The following is a 26075-nucleotide window of genomic DNA, read 5'->3' as shown; positions in this document are numbered from 1 at the left end:
AATGGCAGCCTCTCCAATTCACTAGTGACTCTTTACTTTATTGCAGCCATTTTGTAGCCTGAAGCAACGGTGTCATTTCCAGATTCTTTATATGATCAGAATTGGTGGTCACATGAGGTAGGGTGGGAGGACGGTAAGACGGTACATTTTGTATATTGTGTACACCACTTGTTTTCTTCACTTACCCTCAGAATACATTCTTAACCATCATGCTTATGGAAATGTACAATATAACTCCAGAGAAACTTAATGGGCCTATGCTCTCCTCTCCCTCCAACTGGGCTATAGTTACTAGCAAACTAGTGTGTGGGAGATGAGGCTTGGTTGAGCTGCTGTATGCGGCCTCTCACAATCAGGATGTGGAATAGGAGTATGACCAGCCTGTCTCTCAGCCCCTCACACGCAGAGGTCTGTGGAGGGAGTGGTGTGGTGAGTGGTGGTTGGGGTTTGACAGTGCAGCTCTCCCAACCTGCCAAAGAGAGCTGCCCATCATTGGGGAACTACTGGGAACATCAGTGAGAATGTGAAATAAAATAAAGATATTTCGGGGATTTGTATTTTTAAACATTACAGTGTAATGTATACCTTGTAGGTAAAGGAATGGCGAGGATACAGAATGAAAGAGTAGCGCTGGGCAGGGGCTTTGAAATACTGGATGGTAGCCATCTTGCCTGTCCACAGGCTTTTACAGAATGCGCAAAAAGATATCAGCTTACAAGTATAATTTGTATGTTTACAGTTTTTCACAATGGATAATTTGGCAACTAATACACAAGGCCAATATACTAAGGTTCTCCTTGTTGGTGATCATGAAAGAACACATGTAATCTAGCAAGGTTGGCCTGGATCTATTAAAAAAAATGATTGTGTATAGGAGTTAACAATTTTCTCCTATCAGACCACTGCGAGGGATTAATCCGCTAAAATACCGCACTGAGGATGAGGATTATCAATAACAGTTCCTCTTTGACTAGCAGAGCACAATAAAAGAAAAAGTCAATTAGCTTATGAGTACTATATGCATAAAAATATCGCGCTACAAGCTCACAGTCCCAGATTGGATGCAGCACAGTTCAATAGATATAAATCCATCTGATATGCTCTGTCCAAGGCCACCAGTAGCAAACTCTTCAAAAAGTGGCATAGAGTAGTATTGCAGGTATTCAATTGTCCCTTCACCACAGCTTACCCAACACTTCCACACAGCACCTAGTGAGCGACAGGCCCCTTCCCCCCCATACCACACACACTTATCCCGCACTCAACCAGGCGTCCTCTAAGGCAAGAAGTATATGAATCGCTTTGGGGGGTAGCATTATCCAGAAACAGCACGATTATTCCAGGCTTCACTCAACAGTACATGGATAGAGAGAGTCCGTCACAGTCCTCAGGTCAGCCATAAACTAGGACTCAAAAGGGGCAATCATAGTGAAGTACTATTTATTAAAAGTATTTAAAACAGGTATTGCACTTACAAACTGCCAGTAGTTACAACCATGTAGTATAAGGTGTTCCTGGGACAACGCTCCCACCGCATCAGCCCCCGCAGAATTAACAGATGCCAATCTGTGCTACCATTTAAACCCTGTGGCCTTGCAACGCCTTAGGCTTCACGCCAGGGTTTGAATGGTAGCGCAGATTAGCATCTTTTAATACTGCGGAGGCTGATACGGTAGGAGCAGTGTCCCGGGAAAACCTTATACTACACGCTTGTAACTTCTGGCAGTTTGTAAGTGCAATACCTGTTTTTAATACTTCTGTGGATAATACTACTCCCCAAAGTAATTCATATACCTCTTGCCTTAGGGCCCTTTTACACTTAATCAGTTGCTCTCAGTTAAAACGGAAAGAAAACTGATTTTCAAAGTAATGCCCATGTTTTCCTATGGCACCTTTCACACTTAACGCGTTTTAACTGAAATCTTCTTCCCAATGCACTGCTATGGAAAAAACGCGCACTAACACACACTAACGCACACCAACTGATTAAGTGTAAAAGGGGCCTAAGAGCAGAGATGTCAAACTGAAATACAAAGTGGGCTGAATTTGTACACTGGGAACAATGTCTGTTGGCCACCTTCCTCCCTTATGAAGTTCCTTAGTATCTAATGCCCCCCTCCAACCCCTACACAGCTCCCTGGTGTCTAGAGGCCCCCACACTCCCCTATACTGTTCCCTGGTGTTTAGTTTTTTCCCCCTACCTCCCATATATGGCTTCCCTGTAGTTCTAGGGCTTCACTTCCAGTATAGCTTCCCTGATGGTCTAGAGTGAGCCCAACATAATGCAAAGTGGGGAAACCACTTGAACAAATTGAATGGCTCTGAGTGCCAGAGTTGGCCCATGGGCCGGAGTTTAACATGTTTGCCTTAGAGGACACCTGGGTAAGTGCGGGTCAAGTGTGGGGAAAGGGGGGCCTGCCACTCACTAGGTGCTGTGTGGAAGTGTTGGGTAAGCTGTGGTGAAGGGGCAATTGAACACCTGCAATACTACTCTATGCCACTTTATTTTTTCTTTTTGAAGTGTTTGCTCCTGGTGGCCTTGGACAGAACATATCAGTTGGATTCATATCGATTGAACTGTGCTGCACCCAATCTGGGACTGTGAGCTTGTAGCGCAAAATTTTTATGCATATAGTACTGTGAAGGATGCTGAAAGGTAAGTAAATTAGAATGTGTCCATTAATAGTCCCATGTACAAAAGAACCATCAGGAACTTTTCAATAAATACAAAAACAGCATTTTGTTCCAAAACAAAAAATTGTTACTGCAGGTGTGTATGTGTGACTGCAACAGGACGAAATCAAATTAGATATCCTTTCTGCAAATCTCGCAATTACCGGATATGACGCAGGTGAGGGTTGCATACTTTTGCTGCCTTATAGCACATCATTGTTACAAATGCAGGCAAGACTTGCAAAATCACTGATGCTCTCCAAATAAGGAGAACCTTAGTACACCAGGCTGGTCCATACTCTTGGTAAGGTTAGTTTGTCAGATGAAAAGGTGCACTTATAGGTTGTATATGGAGAGGGTGTTGAGTCACGCCTTGGGAGTCTATGTTCTGTAAGACACTGCTTGAAGGGTTATGCAATAGTTATTTCTAGCATTATATATATATATATATATATATATATATATATATATGCAATTCTAGAGCATCCATAGGCTTGTGTGCCTATTTAAAGCAAACTGTATTCAGCTGGGAACTGAGCCGCTTCAGAACAGCGGGAAATGTATGATTAGCTCGATTTTAAGCTACATACAATCTACATTCAATTAACATACAAGCCAGAAAAACGAGCATGGCATTGTTGATCGGTTATCCTGAATAGTATACTGTAACAGCTGTGCCTGATCTGAATTGGGCTGCATGTCATTGAATGTGGCAGGTCTCATGCTGCATTTAAAATGCTTTTTAGACTATAAATTAGTCAATAGGAATGCAACGCAAATGCAGCTCCACTGCAAACACACTGAATAGCTATGTTTGCAAACAACAGCTATGCGCACAGCATAACCACTAAGTGTACTTACCACTTCCAGGCTGACACTGTCCTCTTTGAAGTCAGCTAAACCCCGACTAAACCCATGATTGAATAAGGCAAATCCAATAGCAATCAGGTTGATAAAAAAATAAAAACTATAGAAGCAAAATAGTGGACAGAATGCCTAGTGTGCCTTAATGCCCATGAGACTAGTGTGTTCCAAACTGCAGCACAGCTTGCTTTCTGTCCCCTTTGGATTTAGCTGCTGGATGGGCCAATCAGAGGAGGCCATGTTACACCAAAAGGAGAGAGAACAGAATTTCGGGCTACATTTTCAGCATTCCCTCATTACATTACAAACCACTTGTACTAAAGATGGTCAGTGAACTGCTAATGATTCCACTTTGCATCCAAATGTAATGCAAATATTATGCAGCCAATGATTCCACTTTGCATCCAAATGTAATGCAAATATTATGCAACTTGGAATTGGGTCTTTAAATCCTCCTACAAAATAAACGTGCAGCCCAGCCAGACTTATTATCACTTAGCTGACCACCATCTATATGAGGACATGGGACTGTGTTCACAGGAAGCAGTTTGTGAGCAATGGTAAGACCTCAATGAATGAAGATAAAGGAGTCCTGGCAGAATTCTAAAGAATGTCAGATTAGAAAATGGTTGCTTTAACTTTATCTAATAAGCACACTTTAAGGGAGCTGGGTCATTTCTGCTGGAAAGTACAAAATGCTGATTTAACAGCTACACTATATGACATAACATCTAACACTGAATGGCTTAGAAGTGCCAACATTTAGGGTATAACTCCCTGGAAATGTAAAAAATAAAATAGATAAAAGCTGATGCCACACTTACCAGAAAGTGAACAATGCTGCTCTCTCTAAACATCAGCATGACTTGTGTGCTGGAGCAAAGGACATTGGGGTACAGACTGTACATAGATGGGTGATACACAAAAGACTTTTCCCAACTGGTAGACTAATCTGGAAATATTCTCAGTAGACATCAGTTCCTGACATTACGTCTGGTGTTACCATTGCCACCTTCATTTTGGTACACATGCTGAAAAACCGCTTTTGTGTATCATGCCAGAAACAAGCACCCACACCGTTGAACTGAAAATCCCAGAAACCAAAATTGCCACCACAAGAGAGGCTTGCCCATCTTACATTACGCAGACTAGATGCCAGCAGAAAGGAAAGAGCCAGACAGTAAAGACACATACAACATAGATGCATTATATAAAAGAAAATATACAGAAGACAAAGGAAATGAAATAAGTGAAAGGAAAGTTCATCAATGCATGTTGCTCTGCCTTGTTTCTCGATACCTATGAGCAATATGCCCTAAGAATGTAAGAGAGAGGGTTCCCTTAGTCATCTAAAGCTGCAGGTTCATCATTTTCCAGTTTATAGGAGAATCGTTGGCAGCAAAAGGTATTTAGAGGGGATCCACACCTGTTGACCCGTGGTGCAGTGCAGCGTCCCATCACTCGTTCCAACAGTCTTCTAACAGGCACGCACGCTGTCTCTCCGCCTGTGTAGCAGCACATTGAGTCCATGCAGCTGATACCTGATCCTGCCTCAGTAAGCTGAAGAGATAGAAACATTACAGCACGGAATTGTTATAAGTGCAATTACGCCATCATAAGCTTGTGAAACAATAGTGAAATGAGGTTTTAGGGGGGAAAGTAAGTCACATATGACGAGAATAAAATGTTAGAGCAGTCAGTAGAAAGTTAGCATGTTTTTAAGTAGTTGCAGACAGTACTAATCAAGCAAAATTCTTAAACCTACACTGCCTTGAAAAGTAAATTGTCATATCCAGTAAAGCACAATGTGCTTAATCTGCATTCAGTAAGAGACCAGTCATACTGCTTTGATATACCAGAATACACAGCCAGTGCACAGTATATAATATAGTAATAAAAGAAATAAAACACAAGGTAAAACCTGATCAAATCAAGCACATCACTTGTAAACTGCTAATTTAAATATGTACACTTTAGGGCTGCCATCCTCACTTCAGCTTCAAAATTGAGGCACTACATAAAAAAAGCATGCAGCCATGATCGTCCAGGACTTGCTAGGTTAAGACTAAGATTTTCATGACAGCTTTCAGTTTACAAGTGGTTAAAAAAAACAAAACGCAGTGGCAGCTTTCATGTTTCTCTCCTTGCTGGTTCACTTTAAGGTAAACCTATGGTCCTAATAAGTCTTCCCTGACTCCCTGAGTGGCTGTAAAGTCCCCTGAAAGGTCCATTTAAGTTCTGAGGGCTGGTGCACACCAAGCGTTTTTGATAGCGTTTTCCAAACTGCTGCAGCCTGTGAAGACGCTTGGCTAACGTATCTCAATGGGATGGTGCACATCAGCGGTTTGAGGTTTTTAGCAAACCGCAAATGTGGCTCCTGCAGCATTTTTGCTGTTTGCAAATGTGTTTCTGCCTCAATGTAAAGTATAGGAAAAGCTCAAACCGCTCTGAAAAAAGCTAGATCAGAGCATCTTCCAGGCGTTTTTGTTACAGAAGCTGTTCAGTAACAGCTTTACTGTAACAATATATGAAATCTGCTACACAAAAACGCTCCAAAAACGCTAGGCATGTTTAGAAAACCTCTCTTAACATGCCTAGAATTGCTCTGAAAATCTGCTTCAAAAACCTTAGCGTTTTGCAGATCTGCTAGAGGTTTTTGGTGCGCACTGGACCTGACTTCAATATAGGCAAATCCCGATACCCATAAACGAATACTAGGCCTCCGAGCAACCTACTTACAGACAAAGCATTGCTAATACCAACTGTGTAATCTCTGGGTTAAAGTGTAATCTCTGGAAATGTCTTCTGAAACGAATCAAAGTGCTATGGCCTTTCTCCTATTTCCCTCCATTACTTGAATCCTTACCACTTAAGAACTCTTTAACAAAGGCAGTTGTGTCCGCTAACTGGCAACTTCTCCCGTAGACCTGTCAGGCACTTGTAGCTAAGTCCAGCATTTGGCATGGGGGTGCCGTGCATCTACATTTGGGCAGGTGGCAGCTAGACATTCTATGCAGTGGTTTTCTACAACAATACACCACAGCCCCTGTCAACCTCTGACATATGCATACAAGGGTTGCCATTCTGTCGCATACACAGCAACCAAATAGCACTTGTTCCACAACAGCTGAACTGTGCACAACATGAGCAGTTTTTTACGGCTGTGTGAAGTCTTGCCTGGTATTGTTGGGGTTGGTCAGGACTGACAACTACAGAGCAGCAGGAAGAATGGCTGCAGCACTCTGCACTTCAGCTAATGCTTTATCAAGTCACAGAAGCAGAATGTTTTATGCATAAAACTACCAGCTATGATTATTAGATTGTCTGCTTTACATTAGCCACCTATAACCACATAGGGTGAACAGCACGAAATCACTGATCATTTAAGGTGGACTAGAAATCATGTGGAAAGTGTCAAAGTAAAGATAACAGGTTCACTGTACATCTAATAAAAGTCAATGGACAATTACATTTGCATTTTTACATGCAAAAAATAACAAAAAACAAAAAAAACACATAACTCATCACATGCAAACTCTCATTGGCTTTCATTAGCTGTGGTGAAAAAAAAATGACCATGAAAAATTGCACACTAATGCAAATTGTAACACCAATAAATTGTTTTTTTTTTGCAAGGTTTAGTGTGAACCCTGCCTTACTGTCACTTTTCTATGTTGAGCTTTAGTGAGTCATCTCCTGGTTATAGAACTGCAAGCACGCCTCCTTCTGATGGAGCATGATCCTGTGGGGGAGTGGGTGGGGCTAGCAGTGCCTGATCCCTTTTCAACCAGAGAACCCTACTTCCGGAGCTTCACTTTTTAAAAGATACAGTGGGGAATGGCAAGTTAAGTTACCTAGAGTAGACCTTACCTCTACTATGAAGTTTTTGTTGTTAATTAAAATCAGCCTACTTTTTGGTTTAAAAACAATCATCTCAGTACTGCCTGTGTGGTGTATCCTGCCCACTGGAAAGCTAATTGTTCAGGTTACAATTGCCTGCCTCATCACGTTCCATTGCATTCATTTCTATAAAACAGAAAGGAATGAAAATACACTTAAACTACCGTGAATGTGCATATTGATGTGAGAATGTTTAATGAGAAAGTGCTTTCGGCAATCAGACCATGTGATAACTGCCATCGGATGACAAAGCCAACACATGATCTAGAGATGTCACATGATTAGCAGTGAGGGCAAGCTGATGCATCTTATACTAAATACTCTTTGCTCATAGGAAGAGTACCCCATTTTCCTGTTCAGCTAGGAGCAAAGTTTAGCTCCAAGTCAAGAATGCAGAAACCTTCTTAGACAAGAAGTACTTCAGCAAAACTTACATCTACAGCAGAATCCCTTTAACTATCTGGCCAAATAGTTTACTATATCAGAATTGGTCATACATTGTATAGTCAACCAGGCTCATGGTAGGGACCTGAGGGCTGAGTTTACTTTAGCCAGAGGTTTACTATATCAGTTCACTATAAGGAGATTCTACTGCATTTACAATTTACAACTGTGATAGGTTGATTCCAAAGACTGAGAACTGCTGAATTCTTATAAGATTCTTCAAGCTGTATGAAGATAGGGGACATGTTTGCTACAGACAATGGCCTCAATTCACAGAGCTTTATCAAACACTTTATCAAACGTTTGATAATTTACCTCATGTGTAAAATCTAATTTTGAATTCACTAAGGTGTTATATATTTACTGAACGTTTTAATCGGTAAAACATTCGATAAATCTATAACACCTTAGTGAATTCAAAATTAGATTTTACCCATGAGGTAAATTATCAAACGTTTGATAAAGTGTTTGATAAAGCTCTGTGAATTGAGGCCTCTATGACTAAAACACTTGGGTAACTGTGGCTCCATATGACAGAAAATCAATGATCACAACCTAGAGCAATCATATTTGTAACAATCATTGTGCAAAAATCACTTATCCTCCGAAGGAAACCTACATGGTGAAACCAGTAACTGGCCGTGTTGGATTTTTGTATGTTCATAAGCTACTGTATTTTTCTGTAGTGGAAGAACTCCCCCTTCCACCAGTTAGAAAAATCGCATGCATATTTGTTACATACTTGATGACATTTTGCACATCGGACTATAGCTTATCATTTGTGTTAGGATTTAGAGTTATAAGGTGGCCTATAAACTGGAGCATCACACACCACATTGAAGTAGCTTGTTTTGGCCACTCACAGGACCATACATAACAGGTTTCTAATGATGCTAGCCACAAGGCTTTTAACAATTACATACATTCCAACCAGCCCAAGGCCTGGGACCCACTAGGAGCGCTTTGGCATTACTTGCCAAATGGTGGATCCCTATGGGGGTGGTAACACTAGCAGAGCTTGCAGCATTTTGTGAGCGATTCCAGAGTGATCGCATCAGTGGCTACAGTATCCAAATACCATGAAATCATGGTACTTCAGCGACATTTAGCAAATCCCAGCTTTGTGATTGCCACAACGTTTCCATAGAGTGTCCCAGCCCTAAATGTTATTCCAATTACTGAACTCACTGTTCTAGCACAGGAATGGTTAAGGCAGTCTCTTCAGTGAGGGAATTTTTTTTTTTTAGCATAATAAGAGTACATTTTAAACGCTACTACAAAGTTTATCATTCAAAACTCCTATTTTTTCCTGCCTTTCTTGCCTTTAAGATTTGATATCGCTATGGAACACCTTTAAAGTAATGAGTTTTTTTTTCTTTTATTACTAGTAAACAATATAATTTTACCTGTATATTAAGGTCTAGACAGGCATTGTTACACAATACCAGAACGTCCCTTTTCTGCATTTGCTATTGAACAGGGCTGATACAGAAAAGAGGCAGTCCTCATATAGAATCAGAATTGGAATGTGTAATATGGGAGCTAGAAGCTCCTTACAAAGGAACACACACAATTACTTGGGCCCCAGAAACTAACGTACATAATTTCGTATCCAAGAAGCAAAAAAGTTTAAAGAGCAGGACCTCAGCATGATTCAAAAAATGCAAAAATCTTTATTGTGGACCTATTCACAGTAATCAACAGACAATTAAAATCATTTAAAAAATGAGGATCCCAGGGTGCCTCAGTTACCCCTCCACACATTCGTCCGCAATACACATTCAAACCACACACACATGATTAATTGGAATGCTGCAGCAATTCTAGGATATATGGGTGTTGCAACTTGCACAAATATAAATGTCCCCTTCAAGATATAGCTGATAGCTGCAAGATGAGCCTCAATCTCATTACAGAGGTAATATATTATCAAGCTGTAAGTGGCAAATTGCTAGATAGTTCAAAGAACCTGAGTGCACTCAAAAAATGAATGGCCAATACAAAAAGAATGGGTCCTTATAACAGGAAGACAATTTGAAGACACTTCCAGCCATTAAGCATAGCAGTTCTCCTCTATGTCAGGCATATCTTAAACATTCTCTGTGTCAGGAGCAAACTTATTGCACAGCTTACTTGTACTCCCGGTGAAACAGGATATTCAGTATTACTTACACCTCTGGAAATCCGCAGGTCCCCAACACTCTGCGGTCCGCGGTAATTGTGCGCCGATTTCACCTGGATTGCTGTTCCCATATACCACAGTGCTGCACCTCTTAAGTGGCGTGGTCTGGTAGTAGCGGTGAGCGCGATCTACCCGCTTTTTGCTTGAATTTTGGCATCACAGCGGGGATCGAGTGCTCCTGTGTTCCTAGTGGTGAACGAGGCCGGCCTCCTGGGACTCCTCCCACTTTGACATAGAGGAGAACTGCTATCAGCGCACAATTACCGCGGACCGCAGAGTGTTGGGGACCTGCGGATTTCCGGAGGTGTAAGTAATACGGAATATCCTGTTTCACCGGGAGTACAAGTAAGCTGTGGAAAAAGTTTGCTCCTGACACAGAGAATGTTTAAGATATGCCTGACATAGAGGAGAACTGCTATGCTTAATGGCTGGAAGTGTCTTCAAATTGTCTTCCTGTTATAAGGACCCATTCTTTTTGTATTGGCCATTCATTTTTTGAGTGCACTCAGGTTCTTTGAACTAGCTAGCAATTTGCCACTTACAGCTTGATAATATATTACCTCTGTAATGAGATTGAGGCTCATCTTGCAGCTATCAGCTATATCTTGAAGGGGACATTTATATTTGTGCAAGTTGCAACACCCATATATCCTAGAATTGCTGCAGCATTCCAATTAATCATGTGTGTGTGGTTTGAATGTGTATTGCGGACGAATGTGTGGAGGGGTAACTGAGGCACCCTGGGATCCTCATTTTTTAAATGATTTTAATTGTCTGTTGATTACTGTGAATAGGTCCACAATAAAGATTTTTGCATTTTTTGAATCATGCTGAGGTCCTGCTCTTTAAACTTTTTTGCTTCTTGGATACGAAATTGAACAGGGCTGGACAAATCTCGTAGCCAACAGTGCTGTTTAAATCTACATAGGATTTTTTTTCACACTCTTCCACTGCTGTCAATGGAAGCACAAGTTCTGTCTGCTGGCTTCTAGACTGGTTTGAACTACAGTATTATGGAATGTCATGCTGATTTGACTCCCCCCTTGTTATTTCATGCTATCATGTGATATGCTGAGGTTACTAAAGCACAGAAGGTCAATAAGGAGGGTTAGTGTTTTCTAGATGTGAAAGCACACAATGTGGGGTTATGGTACAGGTGCACTAATGAATGCATTCACAAACGTGTAAAATGTTTTCTAGAGTGATATGACGTGGCTGGAACACAGTTTAATATATGAAAAATACATGCCACCATTGAGTTAAGTGCATCCCACAAGTGACTACACATCACATTGCAGTGTAGGGTACTACCTAGGCTGCTCAAGTGCTCTGCTGGTTTGAGGCCTCTGCTAGCAATTGCCTATTGTCCGACTCTCTGTGCTCGCTTTCAGCAAAGTCAAATGCTGAGCTGACTGAACCCTTATCCTCTTCCATCTAGAGGGATAAAAAAGTAACACAGCTAGTGAAAATTAGACAATACACAGAACATTTATATTGCACTTTTCTCCTGGCGCACTCAAAGTGCTTCAGGCTTGAAGCCACTTAGGGCATGCTCCATGGTCAACCAGGATCAATAGGGAGCCATGCCCAAAGCCTTCCTACTGTTTTACTTACTGGCTTGAGCTGGGATTTAAACCTTGGGCTCAAATTCTACATCAAAAGCAACAGCCTTACCAGTATGCTATCCAGCTGACTGTTGGAAATGGCCAAAGAAGAAGTATGGTAATTTAATGTCAACACAGTAACAACTAATTAGTAACAAAAAGTATCTGCTATACATCATACATCATGTAAAGGTAACCATACGCTTATAGATAGCCATCACATAGAACCCTTTCAGGTCAAATCTGATCTGAGAGGCATCTATGACTGCCGCACACTAGGCATATACGTTTAATAGATTTAATCTTAAAATCTATTAAAAATCTATCTAGCTGCAGCGTTGCACTGTTGGCGTTCTAGCAGATTTGATCACAGTGATTGAATAGGCCGAATGATGATGGGAAATGTATGGCCACCTTAAAGCCCGATCTACAGCAAACAATTTTTATCTGATTCAATTCAATTCGATTAATTGATTCGACTCAATCCGACATGTCCGATCGGGATTCGATTTGCCATTGTTTTGCAATGGCAAATCAAATCCCGATCGGACATGTTGGATTGAATCGAATCAATGAATCGAATAAAAAATTGTATGGTGTAGATGGGGCTTTACACACATCTGCAAACAATCACTCATCACTGACAATCTGAACTGATATGAACAGGTTTACATAATAGACTTGCATTCAGAAAAAGTTTGTTTGCCCTCCACATCATAAATGTGATTGTTATGATGACCGCAGATTTAGTATACATTGCCAGAGTCATACAGGTATATGAAGATTTAAATCAAGAATATGGAGATATAGCCACCAAACAATGGACATGGCTTATGGTCCAAAAACATGAATATGGGCATCCAATATTCTGGTGCTGTTCAAGGAGAGCAGCTATCATATCAGGATCATCCATCCCAATAGCCAAATATTTTGAGGGTTAGGAAGGCAGAGACAAAGTCTCAATAGAATCAGTGAAAATATTTTAGGAATAGTGAAAGTACTGGGTTCAGTTAAAGGACACTAGAAGTGAGAGGTATATAGAGGTTGCAATATTTATTGCCTTTTAAACAATGCAGATTGCCTGGCTGTCCTACAGATCCTCTGTCTCTGATACATTTAGCCATAGAAACTGTACAAGCATGCAGATCTGATGTTTCTGTTTGCTTATTTTAGGTGTGATTCAGACACTACTGCAGCTAGAGATCAGCAGGATGCCAGGCAACTAGTATTGTTGAAAAGCTCTCGCTTCAGCAGTCCTTAAATATTAGTTCATCCAATATGCTGGTGTGATGGGCTGTTTCTAGGGTTAATATTAGAATGAGGTGAGAAGGATGGTGAGATGAGATGGTTTTGGTAGAATAAGGACAATGTCTCATGGACGACTTGTCGCTAGCAACAGATGTACATCCGATTCAACTTTAAGTCCTCTAGCAAAAGATCTCCAGAATTTCTAGGACATGAGACTGTCATAGACAGCAATCACTTATAATGCAAATCTCTTGCTAGCAACCAGTCATGGCAACTACTGGCTCTAATGCCTAGTACACACCATACAATTAAAGGTGAATGATAGGTGGAAGGTGTGGGTTGGGACTATTATAAAGAGAAGATAGTGGTAAATAAGGGGTTAAGGTTAGAAGTTAGGTGAAAGAAGTAAAAGGGGTGATGTGAAGGTTAGCTGGATTGAAGAGTTAGGGGAACCCAAAACAAAGATATTGGGAGTTCATTTCCCTTCCAGCATATGGCAGCCTTATAACAGCACCAGATTCATATGCATCCAATCACTACACAGATATATGTACAGTTACAAATGTACTGAGAGTCCTTAGAGGTACTAAATGTATTAGCAAGAAAGGTTACAGCTTTAATATCAATAAACACAGGGAGAGTGTGCACATCCACTTGGGGAAATATAAGGAGACCATACAGGCATCTTCCTAGTGTTTTGTTGGCTGCAAAACGCTAGTATGACATAAGCATATCAATTCACTTCAAGGGAGAGAAAGCATGCCTACCTTCATGGGAATAGTTTCTATGAAAAAAAGTGCATGTAAGCATGAAAAATTGTATCTGCGTCATTTTTCATGTAAATAAGAAAAAAACACTGTTCCTAAAAAAAAAAAAAAAAAAAAAAAAAAAAAAAAACAGAAATCTATGGCAATGCAAAGAACAGGGTCATGTCCAAAATGCAGTAATGACTAGGTCACGAGTATGAGCTTACCTATATATTACCATACTTTGCACATTTTCACTGCTTTTTGTATTGATATTGTGAGTAAGAAAGTAAAGGACTAAAGGCAGCCACTTGGTGTACTGTATTGTTAATGGGCACATGATCCATGTACAGACTAGCTAACTGTTAAAGCTTTATATGTAGACACAGACATTTTATCCTAAGGCATAACAACAAAAGTTGTTCAGGTGATACCTTTTATGACTAACTGTACAAGATTTCTTTGCAAGCTTTCGAAACTAAGTTTCTTCTTCAGGCATGTTTCAGAAATGGATCAGAACCATATGATGGTTCTGATCCAGTTCTGAAACATGCTTGAAGAAAAAATGATTCTGAATCAGTTCTGAAACGTGCCTGAAGAAGAATTCGTTCTGAACCAGTTCTGACACATGCCTGAAGAAGAAATGGTTCTGATCCAGTTCTGAAACATGCCTGAAGAAATGGTTCTGATCCGGTTTTGAAACATGCCTGAAGAAGAAACTAAGTTTTGAAAGCTTGCAAAGAAATCTTGTATAGTTTGTCATTAAAGATATCACCTAAACAACTTTTGTTGTTATGTCTTCGGATTCTCTCCATGACTAATACCGGACCACACGCACAGACATTTTATTGTTTAGTGTAATAAAATACAGTGGAACCTTGGTTTGTGAGCATAATTCATTCCTGAAACATGCTTGTTATCCAAAGCACTCTTATATCAAAGCAAATTTCCCCATAAGAACTAATGAAAACCCAGGTGATTCATTCCACAATCGAAAAACAGTTATAGTAAAAAAAAATAAAAATAAAGTATAAAATAAAAATGTAAACAAGATTTTCACTATAACGAACAGGATCATTGCTATGTGTTGGCTCGCCCCAACCATTTTTTTTGTATGGCTTTAACGAGGAACTTATAAAAGGGCAGTTACCTTTTCCTACTTTTGAGGACTTCATGGAAATGCGACTTTGTACAGTCTCTAAACTCACAAATTAACACTCTACACAAACTAAGTACAATCCTGCAGTGGCAAAGGAAGAAGTACTATCGGCTCAGTTGTGATGACGTGATGCATGTATAATTTTTTTTGCTTGTATATCAAGACGTTGCTTGTATATTGAGTGCTTGTATAACAAAGCGTTCTTAAACCAAGGTATTCTCAATCCAAGGTTTTACTGTATACTGTTTATGGTAAGTCTGAACATTAATCCAGTTCATCATGCTAAAAAAAAAAATTAAATGCTGGCATACAGACTTTTTTGAAACTACGGTTAGTGCTAAAAATATTATTTTTAACCAAACTGGACTTTATGCCTCAAGTTTCATCACCTTCAACCCTTACAATACTCTTCAAATTAACCGATGGTGAATTTTGCACCTTCACAACATGAACAAAGGGACAGTTTACGAACTGTTGAACTTGCCTTAAAGATATAGAAGTAACTCATGGAACTTACTAATATTTAGTGTTACAGAAGTTTAACGTGTATCACCAAACAGGACAGGATGAAAAGGACATGAAAACACCAGGAATACTGCAGTTCTGAAATTCTGGCTAAAGGTGTTGCAGTGGAGGTGTAAAATATAGATACGTGACTCATTTATGTGACTAAAGGCGCGTACACATGCCGTATTTTTACAAATGACGGGTCCGTCAGACCCTCCCGCGGGGCGGTTGTTCTGCCGACAGTAGTACGTGAGTTAAGGCTGTCGGCAGACTGAGAAGACTGTTTTTGACTGATCCGCTCTTATCAGTCTGCCGACAGCCTGTACTCACGTGCAACTGTCGGCAGAATGACCGCTCTGCGGGAGGGTCTGACGGACCCGTTGTTTGTAAAAATACGGCGTGTGTACGTGCCTCAACAGCCTCTAGTCACACGCTGGAAAAAAAAAAGAACAATAAAAAAAAAAAAAGGTCTGTCATAAAGAACAGTAGTTGCTCCATTTGGCAACTACGATCATCTGTACGGACCTTTATCTAGGGCCAGTGTTTGTCTACCACTACTCTTTATGTACAAGTAAAACATTTAAAGCTGTATGGTTGTTTAAGAATACAAAAGGGACAGACTTTACAAAGTAAAGGTGGCCATACTCTCGTTAGATTAGCACCAGATAGATCATCAGATAGATCTCTGATCTATCTGATGTGTTTAGGAACATTTTTTACTAGGAACAGATTTCCAATAGATTTCAGTATGAAATCTATTGAAAATCGATCTGACTGCATTTTTTCCACTAGGTCCAATGCAAAATGATAAGCAATCTCAAAAGATCTTCCTAAATTTTCCAACATGTCAGATTGATTGAAATCAGCCGCAAATCGTTCAATTGGTCAATCGATCGGCTGATAATCGGCTGAGTGTATGGGCCCCTTAAGAATGTAGTTTTCTCATCTATAGAGACCTTCCTAAATATATTGTGGATTTTCAATTTAAGCAGTTTTCAAACTCAGGCCAGTTATGTATCAAATCCTGAAAGCTTATTTAAGTGTTAAATCTTAAAAGGAGGCCGTCAAACACACTGCAGCACAGTTTTCCACCTTTTCTGTGATTATTAGTTGCTTACGGTTTCTGGTTACTGAATGATTGAATTGAATTGTAACATCTATATTAAAATGTATCTATTATATAATATAGTATGGACTATTCACCCATTTAACCCCATTTTAAAATGTCAGACATTACTAAGCTGCCAAAGCTACCACATTTTGTCAGCAGGCAGGGGAATCATTTAGACAGAAAGCTTTCCCCTTGTCTTATTCTACTTTTAAGAGCTAGGCTGGGAGATACAGCCTGTCTCAAAAGAGTTTCTTAATTTTCCAGATGGATACATGTTGTCATTTTCATTTACTAATAGCTGCACAAATAGCTACAAAAAAAAAACAACTTTACACATCCAGTACTGAAGTGCTTTATAAAGGCAGCGGAACAATACAGGAACAAGTTCAGAATCATCTAGGATTTCTAAAAAGGAGATTTAAAGGACAACTGAATTGAGGACTATGGAGGCTGCCATATTTATTTCCTTTTAAGCAATACCAGTTACCTGGCTGCCCTGCTGATCCTCTACCTCTAATACTTTTAGCCATAGACCCTAAACAAGCATGCAGCAGATCGAGTGTTTCTGACATTATTGTCAGAACTGGCAAGAATAGCTGCATGCTTGTTTCTGGTGTTATTCAGGCGACACTACAGCCAAATAGACCAGCTGGACTGCCAGACAACTGGTATTGTTTAAAAGAAAACAAATATGGCAGCCTCCATATCCCTCCCGCTACAGTTGTCCTTTAGGAGTTCTTCTGTACAGTTCTCAGCCTGACCAGGAAGTCAGAGACACCAGATATTTAGAATCCTACCTAATAAAACACCTGTGTCTCTACGTCCCATATCCGCGTGTGTCCGTCCCTGCGTCTGCACTACTGCGCATGTGCCGTAGGGACAGCCGTTGCACGGACGGGAGCAGGAAAGCCAGGGGGCCGGCCGGGCGTGTGTGCGTGCCGATGCGCGATGACAGGTAGCAGCGGTGACAGACCTAGAGCTCGTTATTAAAGGGGCGAAGGTCCCTAGTATGATAATAAAAGTCTTCACATGCCTAGAATGAACGGTCATCACCTTGGTTGTATCATTTTATATTCTAGAGGCTACTTTTGGCAAGTCTTAGCGGAAAATAAAGTGAGATAATTGCATGTGTGGTTGCAATAATATATAAAACTTTCCAGGAGTCTTATTCTTATTTTCACTCGCAGAAGTTAAATCCGATCTCCAAAGAGTGGATGGCAGCCACATATATACGGCAGCAAAAATAAACACAGCAAATAGCTTTTCAAAACTCTCTTGTTATGAGGATTGTTCCATCAGTCAGGTTATTTTTTTTATTTAATTTTCAGGAGAACAGCAGCTGCCCCGTTTGCAAACAGGAATCATTGGGTCATTAACCGTAGCAAAGGAAAAAAGTAGACAGACAAGTTCTAAGTAGGCTTGTACTTATACAGTATGTAGCCATGGGTATCTCATCACTTATTCTGGACAATTGTGTCAGCGGCCCCGCTCCCAACAGCCTCCTCCCCGTAACTCGGGACAAACTGTGCAGGCTATAGAGAAGCCCTTAGTGCTCGAATAGAACTACATGCGGTTCAGAGGCCCCGACCAGCTGGATCCTGTTACGGAGCATTTTACAAGCAAACTGAGGAGTACAGGGGAAACTGAGAACCCAGTCCTCCACCGCCGCACAAGCTGGATACATGGAGATAATGGTTTTTAGTACCTTTGCCTGCCTCAAACCTCCTGTAACTTAACGATCGCTCCACGCTAATTGGCATGGACGCGGTGGCAGCCCCAGGACAGCCTAACGCCAATTGGCGTGCAGTCCTGGGGGTGTGTTTTGCAGGAGATCGTTCGCGCCGATGTGCACGGATTTCCGTTTGAATGCTCCGTCATCAGTCTCCCAGCGGCGATCGCCGCTAGGAGATTGTTAGACGGTCAAACCGCCATCTATTTACAGTGTCCAGTGATGCGATCTACGGCAGCGCTGTACTGGGGACAGCCGTGTGACATGGCTGTCCCCCTGGGCGGCAGGGAAGCGATCCGCTGTCATAGGCTGAAGCAATGACTGATTGTGCCGATTGGCTGCTGGGGGGGGGGGGGGGGGCTGAATAAAAAAAAAAGCATATTTATTAAAAAATATATATATTTATAAAAAAATTAAATAAAAACGTCCTGGGAGTGATCATAGCCCACCAACAGAGCTCTCTGAAAAGGGGGGATCACTTGTGTGCCGAGTTGTGCAGCACTGCAGTGAGCCCTTAAACCTGCAGTGGTCTTAATTGTAAAAATACGCTGGTCACTAGGGGGGTTTAAGACCGTGATCCTTCAAGTGGATCTGAGATAAACTTTTACTCATAGCATAATTGTGTTCCTTTCATATAGTTTATAGGGCATTCCTCAAGCAATATAATTTTTTTGGTTTGTTCCAATACTCTAATTCCCTATAAACTAAACAAGCCTCACCCACAGCTTTTATCAGTGCCTTGGCACTGTAGCAAGGGCTTATGGGAGCTCAGTCTGGGAGCTCAGTCTGGGCAGGAGGAGGAGGAGGTTACTAGCCATTGATTTCAGAGGCAGAGGGGAGGAGGGAGGAGGAGAGGGGACTGAATTTACACACAGGCAAGCTGATAGCATCTCCAGAACTCAGCCTGTGACAATGTGACAAACAGAACATGGCTGCCCTCATTGTATCACAGGGAAAAATAATCAAACTTTTGAAGCTGTTTGCAGCTAAATATGCTGAGTAAACTAACTAAACTTTGGCTAAAATATATAGACAAGTTACTTGTTATAGTTAGTTTTTCATCTCGGATCCGCTTTAAGTGGTTAAAGACAACAAAATCTGGTCTCTATGCCTACTTGTAATCGCTAGGATGTAAATAGACAGTCCTTGCAGTAAGCATAAAAGATGTAAAGGTGACAGCAAGAATGTTTTTGAAAATTATAGAATGGGTGAGGAGTACTTTTTTAATGGCTAAACCACCAACAAAAACATACTGTACAGTAAAATGCAAAACACACACAGGAGTTGCATTAGCTGAAAACTTTCATTCCACCTAATAGTCATATTACAGAAAACATCTGGAGGGAGTAAATTTATTTTTATCCTTTATCAAAAACACACAGACGACAGAGACTTCTGGAAACTGACTGCATATTGGTACAAAAAGTCTGACAAATGGCCTGAAATGTGAGCTGAACATTCGATCTCCTTGTATCATAAATGCATGCAAGTGACAGGTCCTAGGACCCTACAGGGAGAAAGTTATATAAGCATAGATCCATAAGACAGCCGAGGCATCAGCGTGTGGTCATTGCCCCCTGGCGATTAACTGCGGCTCCTTACACCTAATACTGCTACAGTGGATTCTCCTTTATTGGCCGACATTTGCGAGGCGGTGTCCGTGGCTTAACAGTGTTGGTTTGTAATGGGGCAGTTTTGGCTCCATAAGAGGTAAGATGTGCACACGATTTGCAAGCAGGGGAGAAGAGGATGAAGTTGTTTGCACTATTGTGGGTGCAGCCTGAATGGCTACATAAGCTATTAAAGTTAACATTGAAGGAGTTGAATAAATAGTGGTGATTGGATGAAGCCTGAATGGCAATATACCGCGATTCGTTGCTTTGATCAATTTTTCACACCAGCGATTTTGAGACCTCCTTTCCTACTAACAGCACTGACAGCTTGGCCACCTGCAGTCAGTTTAAGGTCTATGGAAAATATGTCTCTGTCCTCTAATTGTGTGTATTTTTTAAACTATAGAAATTAATTAAGCCAATTGACTCTCTCAAGGAGTATTTAATATCATACAGTACACAAGTATACACTGCTAGAAAAACTAAAAGGTAAACCAGAATGTCTGCCAATTTTTGGGTACCTGGATTCTGAGTCGAGAAAAAAAATGCACTGACTACTAATAAAATAGTAATTAAAATAAAAAATATGACAAAATGTTCTCTCTCTCAGATAACAGTCATAAATAAACTTAAAAATGAAAAAAACTAGTTATTTGTGTTGATGCAGTGAAGCAGTCACCATATCGGATTGTGACTGTACATCTGATGTGTACACAGAAATCCTTTAAATATAGTATATAACACCTCTGCTGTAAGAATAAGGCCTGATGTGTAGTTGTGTCGCTAGTAGGGATAGTCAATGAGCTGCAAATAATTCTGCATTAATGCAGGTTTATGCAATTTTTGTATGTAAATGTATACACTCCCTTTGCCTATAAAAATAGTTCATTTGATGCGTTAAATTTGGGGTTGGTGACTACAAATTAAGTAGTACTATACTCTATATACGAAATCCCAGCAGAGCTGTTGTGAATCCACTGAGAATGTTGTGCACCTTGAACGCAGAGGTGTTGTCTATCACCTGTAACCCTGGTTCAGATTGTGCATGAAGAATGTGTAAGAGGAAGAATCCCCTTATTCTTGTGCAGAGTACCTGCACATCACTCTTACATGTACCCAGTTACATTGCCTAGGGCCTGATCCATGTTCAGATTGTGCATGAAGAATGTGTAATACAGGAAGAATCCCCTCACTCCCCTGCAGAGTACCTACACAACACTCTTACATGTACCCACAGTTACAATGCCTAGTCCCCAATCGATGTTCTTTGTTCCTGTCTGCACCCTCTACAAGTACGCTTACCAAGGACTAGTTTTGATTAAAAAAAAAAAAGATAATTGTTAGCCATTTGGCTACAGTGAGAAGTGGAAAAGTACTTTTGGTTGCCATTTCTCAGTTCGATAGTAACAGTTAATCAATAATCCATGACATAATAAAGAGCAATATGAAAAATCCCAGTTTTTCACAGACATATTTTACTTCATTTAGTTGTTGCTTTATTTCATTAATCAGAGCCAACTGTCACATCCAGGCAGCAGACTGACGGCATTTTATACTTTATCCCCTGAACAAGACATGGGAGCTCTCACTGACCTCTAACTTACTGAGTACCCAGGGAGCTTATGGTGAACATCCACAAACAGGATTTTTTAAGGTACTAACTGGAATGAATAAGCTTTGTTATAAAAATAATAATAATAATAATAATAAATAATATTTTGCTAAATACAATTTTGACTTCTTAACCGCTTTTGAACCTTGGTAATTGAAATCTACACCCGATTTGGGAGTGGTCATCCCCGTCAGGGAGCAGATTTGAATAATTCGCTCGTTGTTTCTGCTGATGTCCACGGCGCTGTACCGGTTTGCTCTGCTGTCACGCTGACAGCAGAGCTTCTGTATATCGGGCAGACGCCAAAGGACGGCTCTAGACTTAAATCGCCTAGAGCCATCCTGTCTGGAAAGTGTCAAAATAAAGCATGTTTGCAAAAAATGTAGCTTTATGTAATGATTTCCCATAATGCAACACTGCTGAGAAGTGTTGTTCATTCAATTACACCCCTAAAAGCCAGACACATCAAGAACTGCCTGTGTGCAGTGTGCCTATGGCCACTGAATTTTACAAAGCCATGCTAACTAATCCACATATCCTTTCCGTGTGAGGCACAAGCTGGCTGGATTGTTATCAGAGAGGACGGGCTTATTTGTCTGACAAGCCATTTACATTGTTACAAGGAAGAAGTGAAGGTAGAACTTAAATCAATGGTGAGGCTAATGATACCCCCAAAATAACAGTATGTATACTAATAATCTAAAACTGGGGGTTTGCTTTCTGAAAACAGCTAAGAAGGACTGGCACCACTCTCAAAAATAGTATTAAAGCTCTTTTATTGTATCAAAAATGGCATAGCAATGACAGACGCTGTTTCGGGACTCGCCCTCTCTCAAACTGAAATAGCCTAAATACACACCAATGCACATATCCTTAAATATCCCACCCCCAATAAAAACACCAATCGGTGTCCTGCTGGGTGGAGTGTGTGACGGACCTGATGGAGAACAGTCAACTTAACATGTAAAGTAGCAGTGTGGTCATCAAATCATTTACCTGTCACCTGTGAAAATGGTTGTTACAAAAACCAACAAACGAAGTTGCGCCATCCGGAACACACTCGGGAGAAGGGTAGTAACACATGACGTCAGGCTATTCCCGCTCCGTGCGCCGCATCCACCAATAAGCGGCCGCACAATGAAGAGGAAGCCCAAAGACGTCAGAGGAGCGCATCACTTTGTGTTCCACTAGCTCCCCAAACTTCTGGTATTCGCCGGAAATGACGCACACAACTCTAGCTGGGTCCGGCGGTAACTGGGCAGCAAGCCTATACGTAAACACCTGGACCTAACCACTCAAATAAGCACTTTGCTAGCCGTGCGCCCAGCTTGATCGCCGCCACTCTGCGGCGATCGTCCGCATGCAGCGGCGGAAGAGGGCCCCCCGGCCAGAGCCCTGCGCTGCCCGGACCAATGACTTCCAGGCAGCGCTATGGGCTGGATCAGAGTCGTCTGACGTCAGGATGTCGGCTGACGTCCATGACGTCATTCCGATCGTCTCCATGGCGACAGGAAAAGCCAAACAGGAGAACGCGTTATATACGCATTCCCCTGTTTGCTATTGATGCCGGCGACGATCGCACTAGAGGGACACATGCGCCCTCTGTTGTTTTATGTACCTAACACTCTGGTAGCTTTACATGAAACAAAAAAAAAAAAAATTATTTCTGCCTATTTGGCAGAATTAAAGAACCACCAGGAAGGTTAAAAAAAACAAAAAGAAAAAGACAGGCAAATGTTTTAAAACCTCAACTTCCACCAGGCCAGCCATACAGACAAATGATTTGATGACCACACTGCTACTTTGCATGTTAAGTTAACTGTTCTCCATCAGGTCCGTCACACACGCTCCGCCCAGCAGGACACCGATTGGTGTTTTTATTGGGGGTGGGATATTTAAGGATATGTGCACTGGTGCGTATTTAGGCTATTGCAGTTTGAGAAAGGGCGAGTCCCAAAACAGCGTCTGTCATTGCTATGCCATTTTTGATACAATAAAAGCTTTAATACTATTTTTGAGAGTGGTGCCAGTCCTACTTGTCTGGGGATTGCTGCAGGTCTCTTTGGGCACTGAGGCCTTGACCAAGGCACACTCGAAGACTATTACTATTTTCGGTGCTTCTCCTATACATTGCTTGTTGGAACAGCTATAAAGAAGTCTGTTTTCTTTTAATGTATTTTTTTTCATCTGTTTAATCTGATTTTCACCCTTCTAATAATATATACTGGCAGAGCACGAATGGATCATAGTGACAAACACAGTATTCCACTAGCATGGCAATGCATGTGTTTCTTTGTCATTCAGGGTCTGTTTCCACTATATGTGAATTCATGTGCATTTTCTGTACACAGATTTACATAGCAATGTATTTCAATGGGCCCGTTTCCATTGTGTGCAGAATCTGTATGCAGTTGTCAGCTTCTGCATGACGCATGAGGTTTTCGCGTGCATTTTCACATGCATTTTTGTTAATGTTAATAGAAACGGGGTTGGGGGAAGAATAAAAAAAAAATTAAATAGAGATTATGCATGTGAATTTGGATGTTAAAAAAAATGCACGTATACATATGCAAATTTGAATTCGTATGCATATTCACAAAATCACACAAATTTGCATGCTTCTAGTGGAAACGGGCCCAAAGTAACGGATCTTCCAATCTATAAATGACAGAAACAGGCTAAACCTTCACAGACAAAGATATATATATATATATATATATATAAAATTTCAAACAATTATAACCATTTAAAAAATATCCGATTTTACATCTGTAAATACCGCTAAAGCTATATTGGGTACAGAAGAATCCTGAGGGAATATATGTATTATGTAGTTGCATCTCCTCTGTTGTGTGTTTCTTCCTACAGCTGTTTTTTCAGATAGATAAGTATATATATATAATTGTGACTAGGCAAGTACAAAAAGTACATACACATTTCAACATGTACTGTCAAGCATAGCCTGAGTGAGAATGCAATTTGCAAGCTGAAGCACAACATCATTTTATTCACAGAAACAAACACAAATAAAACAAAAAACAAAAACAACTATAAAACAGATAGCTGCCTGCCTTCTGCAGCCTGAAATTATCTAGCATGCACCAAATATAGTTTTAATTGTACGTTTCTCCTCCATCAACAAGCACTCAAACCATGCTGAGAAAAGTAACAGCACAATAGCACAGTGGGTCTGTTATCAGAGTGTCATGCTAGGGATTGTAACGACGTGCACTCTTATTGCAGGCTCTTGGATCTGGTAAAATAAAATAAAAGGAATAGCAAACTGAACAGCTGGCAGCTCTGGCTGTTAACATAATGGTACTCATGCCTTGCTCCATCTCTCTAAATGCTGGTTAGTAGAGCCTCAGCATGCAAAACAAATAAAGTGGATGAGGAGCCTCCCCTCCTACTCTACCTAATTTTGCTCAGCTGATTCCTTGCCCGTGACAGAGGCTGCAGGGCGATGAACTCGTCACTTAAAGTAACTCTGTTGGAATATATCTATAGATGGACAGAAAAGGTATGTAACACACAACATGGCAATACAAATTAGTCATTTCATACATGGGAGAAGAACTTCTCAAAACATTTGAAATGCAAAAAAATGGATGAAGGAAATATCCATTGTATCATCATGCACAGTGATATTTTACGAAGGTTATAGAACACGATTAGACTGCCATTGATGGATTATCATCCACTGGTCACATACATCTCCACTCCATACATGGGGACTCAAACGGCAACAACCTCAAAAACCAAGCTATTGCACATAGAGCTGGTTGTCAGGGAACTGGTACAAAAGCCTCCCCTGTTTACATTCTATGTTCTCAGCTGGATTATGGTACAATATTTCAATATAGGCATTCCACTGAACATTAAAAAAAAGGACACAAAAAAATAACAGGCAGATTGTAGTTGGCAAGAGTATGCTTGAAATGTTTATTTTGATTAATTACAATTAACCTGATACTTTCATTTTGCTGTACTGGTTTGAATAATAGACACTGGTTTAAAATCATGCTATTTGTATAAATACATTACTATGGATATCGCGATTCCTGAAATTGATGTAAATCATACCGTTCTGGAATGGCTGAATTTTAGCAATTGCGACAACATTCTTAAAGACAACAAGAACACATTTAATCTAAAACACTACTGCAGTTGTGGTACTTCTCCTTGCTAGCCTAATGGGACCATACACGGTACAGAAAAAATGTTCGATTTTCCCATTTATTCAACCAAAACGATCGAATTGAAAATAATCCTTTTTCCGATCAAGAAAAACTAACGATTATTCAGTTTTTTTCAATAAAAATCTGATTTGACATATTGGAAAAATCTTAATATTCGATCGGAATAATCAAACAAATTTATCTAATCGAAAATTAAAAAATTGTACCATAAGGGTGATGCCAGTTACTATAGCCTCTGAGCCAGCATTCCTGTAACAGGCACTGTTCCCCCAGGCACCAGAGTCAGGTGTTGATTATACTTAGACTTGCAAAGTTACAGGGAAAGTGGGACCGAAAGTACAGTACATTCTGCATAGTGTATGAAATAGTGTAACATACCAAAGTTAAAATTTATTTTACCTACTTTGTTAAAATGGAAAAACAGATTGCACTGGATTTCTGCATCAGTGAAACACGTTTAACTTGTCAATTTCTATATTGAGCA

General features: G+C 40.5%; 1 protein-coding gene across 8 annotated transcripts in view; it reads right to left on the bottom strand.

The window, feature by feature from the left end:
• ATP11B (ATPase phospholipid transporting 11B (putative)) overlaps window positions 1-26075 on the bottom strand; it is a 213409-nt gene that overhangs the window by 12358 nt on the left and 174976 nt on the right. For 2 of the 8 annotated variants that reach the window (XM_068281083.1, XM_068281086.1), the window contains one exon: window positions 4964-5097. The exons of 1 other annotated variant lie outside the window; for it this stretch is intronic. In XM_068281083.1, coding sequence (XP_068137184.1) covers window positions 4964-5097 — 134 coding nt within the window. Of the gene's footprint in view, window positions 1-2617; window positions 5098-11374; window positions 11498-24807; window positions 24894-26075 lie in introns of those variants that run through there. 5 more of the 8 variants (XM_068281082.1, XM_068281084.1, XM_068281088.1 and 2 more) reach the window with 4 other exon arrangements.

The sequence above is a fragment of the Hyperolius riggenbachi genome, chromosome 4 (assembly GCF_040937935.1).
Source record: "Hyperolius riggenbachi isolate aHypRig1 chromosome 4, aHypRig1.pri, whole genome shotgun sequence".
In the NCBI taxonomy this organism is placed as follows: domain Eukaryota; kingdom Metazoa; phylum Chordata; class Amphibia; order Anura; family Hyperoliidae; genus Hyperolius; species Hyperolius riggenbachi.
The sequence above is the reverse complement of the archived record's forward strand: the minus strand, read 5'-3'. Positions and strand labels throughout refer to the sequence as shown.